This window comes from Acanthisitta chloris, unplaced genomic scaffold, assembly GCF_000695815.1.
Source record: "Acanthisitta chloris isolate BGI_N310 unplaced genomic scaffold, ASM69581v1 scaffold34, whole genome shotgun sequence".
Lineage (NCBI taxonomy): Eukaryota > Metazoa > Chordata > Aves > Passeriformes > Acanthisittidae > Acanthisitta > Acanthisitta chloris.
Genome location: NW_008670717.1, coordinates 4,611 through 14,886, shown reverse-complemented (window position 1 = coordinate 14,886; position 10,276 = coordinate 4,611). Strand labels below are relative to the sequence as shown.

Sequence of the window (10,276 nt, the reverse complement as noted above, 5' to 3'; positions counted from 1 at the left end):
TCCCAGTCTGGCAGGTGAGGATCAAAACACAGCAGTTCTTGGAGCATCCACTGACCACATCTGTCCTCATATGGACTCCCAATCTGGGGAGCTGAGGGCCTGTGGTTTGTGCGGAAGCTGCAGACTCCAGGAGGGAAAACTGCAGATGCTGCTTCTCCCAAAACACACACTTGGAAGTGCAGAAGCCTTTCCTTCCTCCTGTCTGCTCTGCAGGCCCTGAAAGATTGTTTTTTCCCCACCCTCTCAAGACAACAATGACATGAAAGCTCTGTGGTCCCAGCTGGGAAGGATGGGAGCTGTTTGTATTGTGCTGTTGGGTCCTCATCCATGGCTGGAATCCTGCTCTCTTCCAGGCTGTGCCATTTAGGAGGCCACACTCTTCCCTATCCACAGGAATAGGAGAAGCTGATCTGGCTGGGAGCATGGACAGGGTTTTGTGGCTGATGCTTAGTTGATGATGAGAGAGATAGACTTTGGAATTTGCTCAGCAGGAGGAGACAATCCCCTTCCTTCTGTGTTTTGCATCCCTATTTCCCCATTGCAACGGGATTTGAACTTGAGGTGTTTCTTCCTGTTTCCTGGTGTTTGTACTTCTGTGGTGTGACTGCTGGTCAGAGAGTGGTTTGGGTGGAAGGTTCCAGCCAGTTTGCCTCAGAGGCTGTACTGTGAAAGAGATCTGGGAAAAGTCTGAGCAGTTCCCTGATCCCACAGTGCAGATTCATGGGTGGTTCCAGCTGGAGTAAAGTGTAGTTTGTATTGCTGCTGGTCCATGTAACACAAATCCACAAGCAGATTGGGCTGGTGGAGTGACCTCCTCTGAAACATAGCAAGTTTCTTTGGTCATAAACTCTCCAAATCTGTTAGGGAGGGAGGGACCAGGTCATTTGCTGCACCTTCACATGAGGTGCGAGTGGGATCTGTCCTTAGAGCTGTAGTTTGTGCTCAGCATTAGCCAACACAAGTGAACTTGTGGCCCAAATGCCAAACTAGAGTGAGCAGACACTAGAGCTCAAGCAGGTGAATGTGTAGCATCTCCAGTACCTACTTGTGGCAGCAGTGGGATGCAGATCAGGCCTGGCCACGTGGTCACATTGCTGTGCATTAGCTGGGCTGCACAATCCAGAGCCTGTGCAGGCTTGGTGCCACTTCCAGAAGGACAGACAGTGCCTGGTCATCCTGTCTGTGGCTGGGGCTGCATTCCAGCCTGGGTCTCCCAAGGTTTGTGCTCAGATGGGGCACACCTGAGTTTCAGCTCAATGTAATCCTGTTTCTGGTTAAGTGTAGCTTAATTAGAAGCCCTGAAATACCATCCAGGCTTCCAGCCTGGGAGCCAAATATAAGTTGTAAGGAGATTAGTTTGGATATAGCCTCTGCTTGCCAGCATTTACATGCCAAACCTTTTGGCCCTTGTGAGGTTTTGTACACAGCAAAGATAAGAGATGCTCTTGCCCCTTAAAACGTGTGTCTGGAGTAAGGGAGCAGGTCAAAAAGCAGAGCACAGCCTGGTCCTGCTGTGTGCCACCACCTACTGAGCCCAAAGCAGGTGAGATCACGGACTACAGGGACCAGAATCCTCTGCTTCGTTATGCACATCCTCTAATTAACAACAGAACTGACTGCTGGGGCCTGGAGTCCTAGGCCTTGTTTGCTGGGCTTGTCTGGGAATGGGCAGAAGTGAAAAGCTAGTCATGCTGGAAAGTGAATTGCATCCTTGCCTGGCCTAGGTGTGCTTTGAACTTCCCTGGTGTGATTTAGTAAGGAATAAGACAAGGTTGGCAGTGGGGAGAAGAGCAGGTGCTCTCATTGCTGTTGTTTACTGTGGGAGCAGCAAGATTTCCCATGGGTTAGCAGGAGCTGGACCCTATGGGATCTGGATATGCAGCTTCCTGCTACCCAAAGTGGGGCCAGACTGCTCCAGTTGCCTGTACTGGGAGCCCAGGATTCCCAAAGTCCTCAGCATACCTGGTTCATCTTTCCTTGCCCTTTTCCCGACTGCTAAATCCTTGGGGCCGTTAGACAGGTCCTGGTTTCAGGCTCCTTAAGGACTTTTCCTGAGGTGCCCCATTCAGGACCAGCCTGTTATTCCTGCCTGGCAGATAAGGTGTTTGTGCCCCTGTTGTAGTTCAGTTTTTTGGGATGAGGTTGGAGAGCTGAGCACAGTTAAGGAGGAGTTAACAGCAGGGAGAGGTAAGTCTGCCTTGATGGCTGGGTCTGGTGGGATGCCACTTTCCCTGGTGCCATCATCCAGGCCCAGATGTGCCAGTAGCTGTGTCACCTCCTGTCCCATCCTGTTCCTGGCTGTCTGCTGGCCCAGCAGTTGGTGTGGATGCCTGGTAATAGGAGCATCCCTAATTGGGGGGAGGCAGCTTGGCTAATGCAGAGCGGGTTTCTTTTTATCTGGGGGAATTTAGGGAGCATTCCCACACAGGACTGTGCCAGAGCATGGCTGCTCTCTGGCCAGGTGGCTAACAGCTGGGGACAGTAATTCCTTCCAGATCCAGCAGTGCCAGAAGAGGATGTCTGTCAGGAATCCCCACACAGATGGACTTAGGGACTGTGCTGGTTTGAAAAGCAAACTGGTGAGAGACTCTGAGTTAGAAGTACAATTTAATATGAACAACACAGCAAAACAACACAAATGCAACAGTACAAAAAAAAAAAAAACCCTGGCAGAGTCAGAAAATAACCTGACAGAGTCAGAAAGTGACCTGACACCCTGTCAGGGTGTAGTAGTAGTCCGATTAAATGGTGCTGCAGTCCTCCTGGAGCAATGGGTTTGTTGGAGCAATGATCCCGCAGATCCGGTTCTCTCCTGAAGGTCCAGCAGCAGCTCCTGTCCTCTGGGAATCCAGCAGGCAAAGGGCTCCCTGTCCTGGTCCAAACCCCTGCTTATATCCCTGTGAGCATGTTTGGCTCCCCACCCCTGGGGTGAGTCACCTCACCATGGGACAAGGCGATAAGGATCACTGGGAGGATGTGTCATGCATGGATCCTTGGCAGCCCGTTAATCAGAGTCAGCCCCTGAGGGAGCCATCAGGATTGCCCTGAGGGAGGGACAGGGTGATAACGCTCACTGCCCCACCTGCTTTAACAGCTTGTGGAGATGATAATAGAATACATACCATGGATCCCCCCCCCCACTGTAACCCAGGACAGGGACCCTCTAAGAAAAGGGTTTCTTCCCCTCTGCTGCTCCTCCCTGCACAAACAAGGGAATAAATCACCTTTTGTGTGACCTTTGGCATAGCCAAAGATGAAAACTTGTTAATTTTGTCTTCAGAGTAAACTCTTCCTTTATCACGTGATATTCTGTCAGGGATTCACAAGTGCCTTTACCTCTGGCACAGCAAAATACTAATGCACCTGTGAAAGTAGGGAACTGGTTCTTTTTGCTTTGCCTCAGTTGCACTGAACTTTTCCCCCTCCTTCTATATTTCTGTGTTAGAATCCGTCAGGAGTGATTTTATGTCTCACATACAGCCCAACTTGCACAAATCTAGTTGTAAGAGGAGCAAATGGGATGTTTGTGATGTGTTTTGGATCCAGGACAGACCTGAACTCCCCCAGAGGCCCTGTCCAAGCTGTGCTAGGTTGGACTGAGGCTCTGGTGGTTCCTCCTGGTCCATAACTCCTACCTTCCTGGTCACTAACTCTTCCCTTCCTTGCTCTCCTCAGCGTGGCACAATGAGGCGCCGTTACGAGGACGATGGCATCTCAGACGATGAAATTGAAGGGAAGAGGACATTTGACCTCGAGGAAAAGCTGTCCACCAACAAGTTTAACTCCACCTTCGTGGTCTTCATGGAAGGCAAAGGTTTGTCTTGGAACTACTGTGCTACTGCTGTCACTAACCAGGCTGGGAGCAGGGAGTGTGTGTGGGAAATGGCATGGAAGCTGCTCGATCTGGAGAGCCTTGAGCCAGCAGTGCTGTGGGCTTGGTGGGACACGTGGCAGCCAGCAGTGGGAGGGTTTGCCTGGGTCAGCACCTGTCATTGCAGCCACGTGGCTACTAGATGCTTAATTCCAAGACCATGTGGGATCTTTCCCTTCTTTTCACCACACGCACAACACCATGGGATGTCTTTTCATCACACAACCAGGGAAAGCCTGTGAGGATTTACCAGGAGGCAGGAGCACTTCCTCAAGGCATCTGTTGCTTGGCTGTGAGCTTCTTAGGGAAGTGAGGGCCGAAAACTGGGTTGTTCCCCTGTTTGCAAGCTCCCTCTTCCCGGGGGGCCTGTCCGAGACTTGCCAGCAGCACACACCATGCTGCTCTCAGAACTGCCCCAAAGGAGTTCCAGGATCTCAGAAGGAGTGTAGAAAAGTGAGGAACAAGGATTTGTTTTGCTGACCAGCTTTGCCACAGAGACATGAGGTCTCAGCTGCCCCAAACAACCTGATTTGAGTCGGAAATCAGTTTACTGGAAGCTGGGTTGGGCTAGAAATCTCCAGAGATCTTTTTCAGCCTCTGTGTGTCTCTAATCCTGTGGAGTCTCTCCTAAACCTTTCCTCTTTTTGCCTCCCCACCCCAGACTTCACAGTTGAGTACATCCAGCGAGGTGGCCTGAGGGATCCTCTCATCTTCAGGAGCTCAGATGGGCTGGGGATAAAGTAAGTTGGGGGCATGGAGTGGTTGGTCATTCCATCCTGATTCCTTCATCTCCCCACATTGTGGGATCTGATCCTGGATCTGTGATCTGCCAAGTTGGTGTGAATGTGTCCTGTCCATGCTGTTCTTTATGTGCAGTGAGCAGAGAGAAATATCTTCCACCTCGGTTATCCTGTTCTCACTAGTCTGTTTGGACTGAAAATGAGAGGATTGAATTGGCTGTAGGTGATCAGAATTCCACCAAATGTCTGGAAAGTCCCACTGCTGCTCTGATGCAATGTCTGGCTGAGTTTCTTTCCCAGTCTCATAGGCATCTATTGCCAGAGAGTCAAACAATTTGTAGTATTTATGGCATTTTCCAGAATTCCAACCTGATTTACCCAACTGCTAAGCTGCTGTCTGTCTCTCTTGCTGCTGTACCTCTAACGGAGGGTTACAGCTTGGAGTGTACAGCTGGGTCAGTGTTTTTTGGGCTTGAGTAATACAAAGATTAGAGGAATAAATGTCCCCTCACAAACTTTGAGAGGCAGCAGGAGCAGCACTGCTCTGGACTCCCTCAGCTGGCTGAGGGTGACATCTCATCCAGTGCAGGATGTTCTGTACTGGGGTGAATTAGTTAGGAAGTGGTGCCAGGCTCAGCTGTGACTGCTGGGTGACTTGGGAGGGCAAAGATTTGATATTGAGGATTACAGTGTGGCTGAAACTGGATTTCTCCTGAGCTTTTCGGTATTTCTCTGGGTCAAGAGCTGCTGGAGTGGCTGCCAGGCTGTTCTGCCTGTGACAGCAGTGTTTGTACAGAGGAGTGTGCCAGTACAAACAGCTAGAGAGGTTCTGCTGTGTCAGTGGAATATACTGCCTGTACTGGGCTGGCTATGCCTGTGGATTGGGATAACTCACACCACCAGCCTTTAAAACAAGAGCTAGGATTGCTTAGCTCAAGGCCTGCTGGTTCATCTGCCAGAAGTCAGTGTACAACAGCTGGAGATGATGGTACATCCTGTTCCCAAATCTGTTTCCTGAGCCACAAGTTTGTCCCACTCTTTCACTCCAGACCTGTGCCCCCACACATCTAGTTCCAGAAGTACCTTCAGGGTGCCAGGCCCTGGATTACAGGTGGGAATGGTGTGCAACCAGGGGTACCGGATGGGTTTTTAGCAAGATGTTTGTCCTGCAGGATGCCAGATCCAGACTTCAGCGTGAACGACGTGCGGCTGTGTGTTGGTAAGTGTCCAGGGATCACCCTGCACCTGCAGGGATGGGGGAGAATCACTGGGTTGAATCGAGAGGTCTGGTTTTGTGGCTGCCCCAGTGTGCAGCTGGTTGTACCTGAGCCATCCCCAGCCAGGGAATCTCAGCTCTTACATGCTTGGGTTTAGTTTGATGTGAAACAGCTTCTGTTTGGATGCGGGTATGGAAGTTACCATAGAATGTTAAGGGATTGGAATTGACCTTAAAGATCATCTAGTCCCAACCCCCTACCCTGGGCAGGGAAATCTCCCACCAGACCAGGTTGCTCAAGGCTTTGAACACTGCCAGGCTTGGGGCAGCCACGGCTTCCCTGGGCAACCTCTGCCAGTGTCTCACCATCCTCACAGGAAAAAACTTCTTCCTATTATCTAATCTAAATTCCCTCTCCTTTAATTTCTACATATTGCCCCTTGTCCTATCACTGCAGCTCCTAAAACTGAGTCCCTCTCCATCTTCCCTGTAGCCGCTTCAGATACTGAAGGTTGCTATGAGGTCTCCACACAACCTTCTCCAGGCTGAACAGCTCCAGCTTTCTCAGCCTAAGGGAGAGGCCAAGACATTACACTTGGGTGGGTGGGTTCATTGAGGATCTCATCTCCTGGGTGGTCAGTTGTGCACAGGATGGTTGCAGTGACATGTGTCTGTTGTGGCAGGGAGCAGACGGATGGTGGATGTCATGGATGTGAACACACAGAGGGACATTGAGATGTCCATGGCGCAGTGGGCACGGTACTACGAAACACCTGAGGCTGAGCGGGAGAAGCTCTACAACGTCATCAGCCTCGAGTTCAGCCACACCAAGCTGGAGAACCTGGTGCAGAGACCTGCTACGGTGAGCAGGGATATTTCTTCCCCAGGGATCTCCTCTCCCTGGTCCTCTGGAGGCAAGGTGCAACGTGGCACTGGGGTGTGGGAGGAGAGACGCTGCTCAGAACATGCATGGGCTCAGACAGGGAGGTCAGATTGTGCTCTGGAACCTGCTGGAGCTGATCCTGTGTTTGACCCTGGACCTCATCTGCTGGAGCTGATCCCCCAGCTTCTGCATCCCTCAACTACAGTGAGCATGGGCAAGTCCCTGCATGTCACTGCAGGGAGATGAGCTGTTGTTAGCTGTCAGGAATTAGAGACATGGAAGTGGAACTCCAGAGGGTTGTGCAGCATGACAGGGAGGGTTTCTGGTGCAAAGTGCTGAAGCCTCGGAGCACAGAGGAGGCCAGGATGGGAGGTGTGCTGAAAGCAGACAGGAAGATATTTTATGGTGGGATAAGCTGCCCTTGTGAAGTGTGGAAGATGGGATGAATGGGATGGAGATCCCAAACTCCCTCTGCAGCCGGTGGAAGGGAAGGGTCGGCTGTGTAGGCCCATTCACTTCTCTCTGTTAACTGCAGAGGGAGCCTGGACATCTCTGGCTCTCCTGAAGTTTAGGGAGTTGAATCCCCACCGTGGGAGACGCTGCCCAGCATGTTTTTGTGTAAACCCATTCCTGGCATCAGAACATCTGGGCAGAAGTGCTTTATGGGTGGAATTGCCCCATGGCATTGGGAAGGTTGCTGGGGGGAGACACAAAAAGGGGGTTACTAGCCTGGGGATAGCAAAAGTGTTCCCTGTGCCCCTTTTCTCTCTGCTCATGTCTCCCAACTTTCTGCCATAGGTGGATTTGATTGACTGGGTTGATAACATGTGGCCTAGACACCTGAAGGAGAGTCAGACAGAGTCTACAAATGCTATCCTGGAGATGCAGTATCCAAAGGTGCAGAAGTAAGTGACTTCCTGAGCTGTGGCAGGCAGAAAAGCATTTCTTGCAAGAGAACTGTTCAAGGGAGCAGCAGTTTGTACCAGGGGGAAGTGGGAGGAGCAGTATCCCTGTTTATTTTGGTGGGTGACCCACACAAGGACACTGCAGTCAGTTAAACCCCTTAAGCAGTGTGGAAGGGCAGTCCCATGGCTTCTGGCACTGCTCTGAGCTGTTGACCCGGGTTTGGAGGGCCCATTCCCTTTGAATATGTTGTATTGCTCAAAAACATGAATCACCACTCACTTTCACCTTATCTTGTTTTCCACCAGGTACTGTCTGATGAGTGTCAAGGGCTGCTACACAGATTTCCACGTGGACTTTGGTGGCACTTCTGTGTGGTACCACATCCACCGAGGGGGAAAGGTAGGGGCAGTCCCTGTGGGACAGCTACAGTGCTTTAGAAGAGTGGTTTTTAGCCTGTTTCCTTGTCCATCTTGAGGATGCAGATCCTAGACAGCAAATTGAAGCCTTTCCACCCTAGACTTGTTTATCTGTGTTGCATGAAGCCAGACAGGTGCCAATCCCTAGTTCAGTTGTAGCTCTGACATGGCAGAATTACAACAGGTAAATATCTCATTGTCTCTAGCACTTTGGTGTCTTTCCTGGGCTCGCTCTCTCTTGACACTGATGTAAATCATACCTTAAGCATCCCAAGGTCAGGCTACCTGTGGCACTCAGTGTGTGTGAAGTTGGGAAAGACATTCCTCAGCCTCTTGTCTGTTTAGGTCCATTTTTTCTGTGAGAGTGTTGAGAGAAAAAGGTTCAGATGTTTGGAAGCAGCAAGGGATAGTGAGTAACTGTTCATTGTGTCATGATTTACATACAAGTGTTGTGTTTATTTGTAGATCTTCTGGCTGATCCCTCCTACACCTCAGAACCTGGAGCTCTATGAAAACTGGCTTCTCTCAGGGAAGCAGGGAGACATTTTTCTTGGGGACAGAGTGTCAGAGTGCCAGCGCATCGAGCTCAAGCAGGGCTACACATTTGTGATCCCCTCAGGTACCTCAGGGTGGGCAGGGACATCCTGGCCTTGTCCAGGGTGGTGGGGAAAGACACAAACTCCTGGGACAAAGGCAGGATTTGGTTTCCTCATGAGTGACTGGAAGAGAGAGATGTGATGTGGCTCTGTCCTCTTCCTTGGCATCTCCCAAAACATGCCTGTCATGGCATTGTGGATTCAGCCCAGGTGATGGGAAAGCTGTGGTTGGCTCACATCACACTTGATTAATTAATTATTAAAGGAGGCTTTCCCAGATCCTGTTGTGTTGACACCCAGAGCAGTACAGAGCAGCAGCAGGACCAGGAACAGAAAACACCAGGGATTGCACAACTTACTCATTTGGGCCCTTTGCCTTAAGGAAACCCATGCTGGAATTCCCCAAATCTTGGGCTTGACTAGATTGCTTAACCTTGGAGATAACAGCTGGAACTTGAGTTACTTTGAGGGTGTTTTCATGGTTGGAACTGACTTCAGGAGACTGTTTTCCTTGTTGCTGGTGTTCTTACGCCTAACACAATTAGGAAGCAACCTGGGATGACAAAAAGCTATGGAAGGTGGATCAAGTGAGATGGGAATAGAGTCATTCAGTTGTGGCTCTTCAGAGGAGGTGGGTATTGTTGCTGTAACACAGTGGTGTCTGCTCTCCTCAAGGAATTGGGATCTCTATGATCCCATCATAGCCCCCAGCTGCTGCTAGGCCTGGCTAATGTGGCAAGGAGCCACTAGCCAGTCTAGCATGTGCTTGCAGCTAACCTGGATGTAGGTGAAAGGTGCAACTGCCCGGTTGGACATAGCCTGGTGACATGGAGGTTGTGCAGATCGGACAGCCCTGAAGAGCAGTTCCTCAGAGATGGCCAAGGAGCTGAATTAGCAGGGACTGTCAGTTGTGAGACCTTGACCTTGCTCAGAAGGATTTTTCCAACTCTGGTTTCTCTCCAAGGTTGGATTCATGCTGTGTACACTCCCATGGACACACTGGTTTTTGGGGGCAACTTCTTACACAGCTTCAACATCCCTATGCAGCTCCGGATCTACAGCATTGAAGACCGCACACGGGTAAGGACCTGTGGGAGAGCAGGGAACATGAGAGGTGGTGGGGAGGAAGGCAAGCACATGAGTGTTCTCACTTGTTCCTGGGGAGACATGGGTTCTGCAGTGCTCAGCCCCTGCAAAGAAGCTTCAGGACACATCTGAGCTGTGTTGCACACTTGGCCTCTCCAAGGCAGTTCAGGCAGGAGCTGTGGGTCAGCACTGGGATGTCAGATCATCATCCAGAGTAGCTGAGGCAGAATGGGAGTGTGTGCCTGCTCCTCCTGGGTAGTGTGGCCTCAGGGGCTGATGTGCCAGAGCCCTGATAGTGCTCTGCTGGTAACACCTTCTTAGACCAACCCTGTCTCTCTACCCACACAAACACCATCAGGTGCTGTGGAGGAGACCTCAGACTGTCACCTCCAGCTGAAACTGGTGTGACATCTGTCACTTCCTCTGGAACACACGAGGAGGTCTGTGGGGGAAGAGCTACAATCCTAACAAATTAAAATGCAATATTAATGGCTTGGCAAGTGAGTGCCTGTTCTCTGCTGTGCCTGGTCTCTGCTCTCCTGTTGATCACATCCTTCTGCAG

The 10,276-nt window shown here is 50.8% G+C and overlaps 1 protein-coding gene across 1 annotated transcript in view; it reads left to right on the top strand.

Moving 5' to 3' along the window:
* The first annotated feature begins 3,684 nt into the window (after nucleotides 1-3,684).
* KDM2B (lysine (K)-specific demethylase 2B) overlaps nucleotides 3,685-10,276 on the top strand; it is an 8,374-nt gene continuing 1,782 nt past the window's right edge. Inside the window, exons 1-8 of the mRNA XM_009073754.1 lie at nucleotides 3,685-3,814; nucleotides 4,533-4,611; nucleotides 5,784-5,830; nucleotides 6,511-6,689; nucleotides 7,509-7,615; nucleotides 7,922-8,015; nucleotides 8,498-8,651; nucleotides 9,593-9,708. Of these exons, the coding sequence (XP_009072002.1) occupies nucleotides 3,685-3,814; nucleotides 4,533-4,611; nucleotides 5,784-5,830; nucleotides 6,511-6,689; nucleotides 7,509-7,615; nucleotides 7,922-8,015; nucleotides 8,498-8,651; nucleotides 9,593-9,708 (906 nt within the window). The remainder of the gene's footprint in view (nucleotides 3,815-4,532; nucleotides 4,612-5,783; nucleotides 5,831-6,510; nucleotides 6,690-7,508; nucleotides 7,616-7,921; nucleotides 8,016-8,497; nucleotides 8,652-9,592; nucleotides 9,709-10,276) is intronic.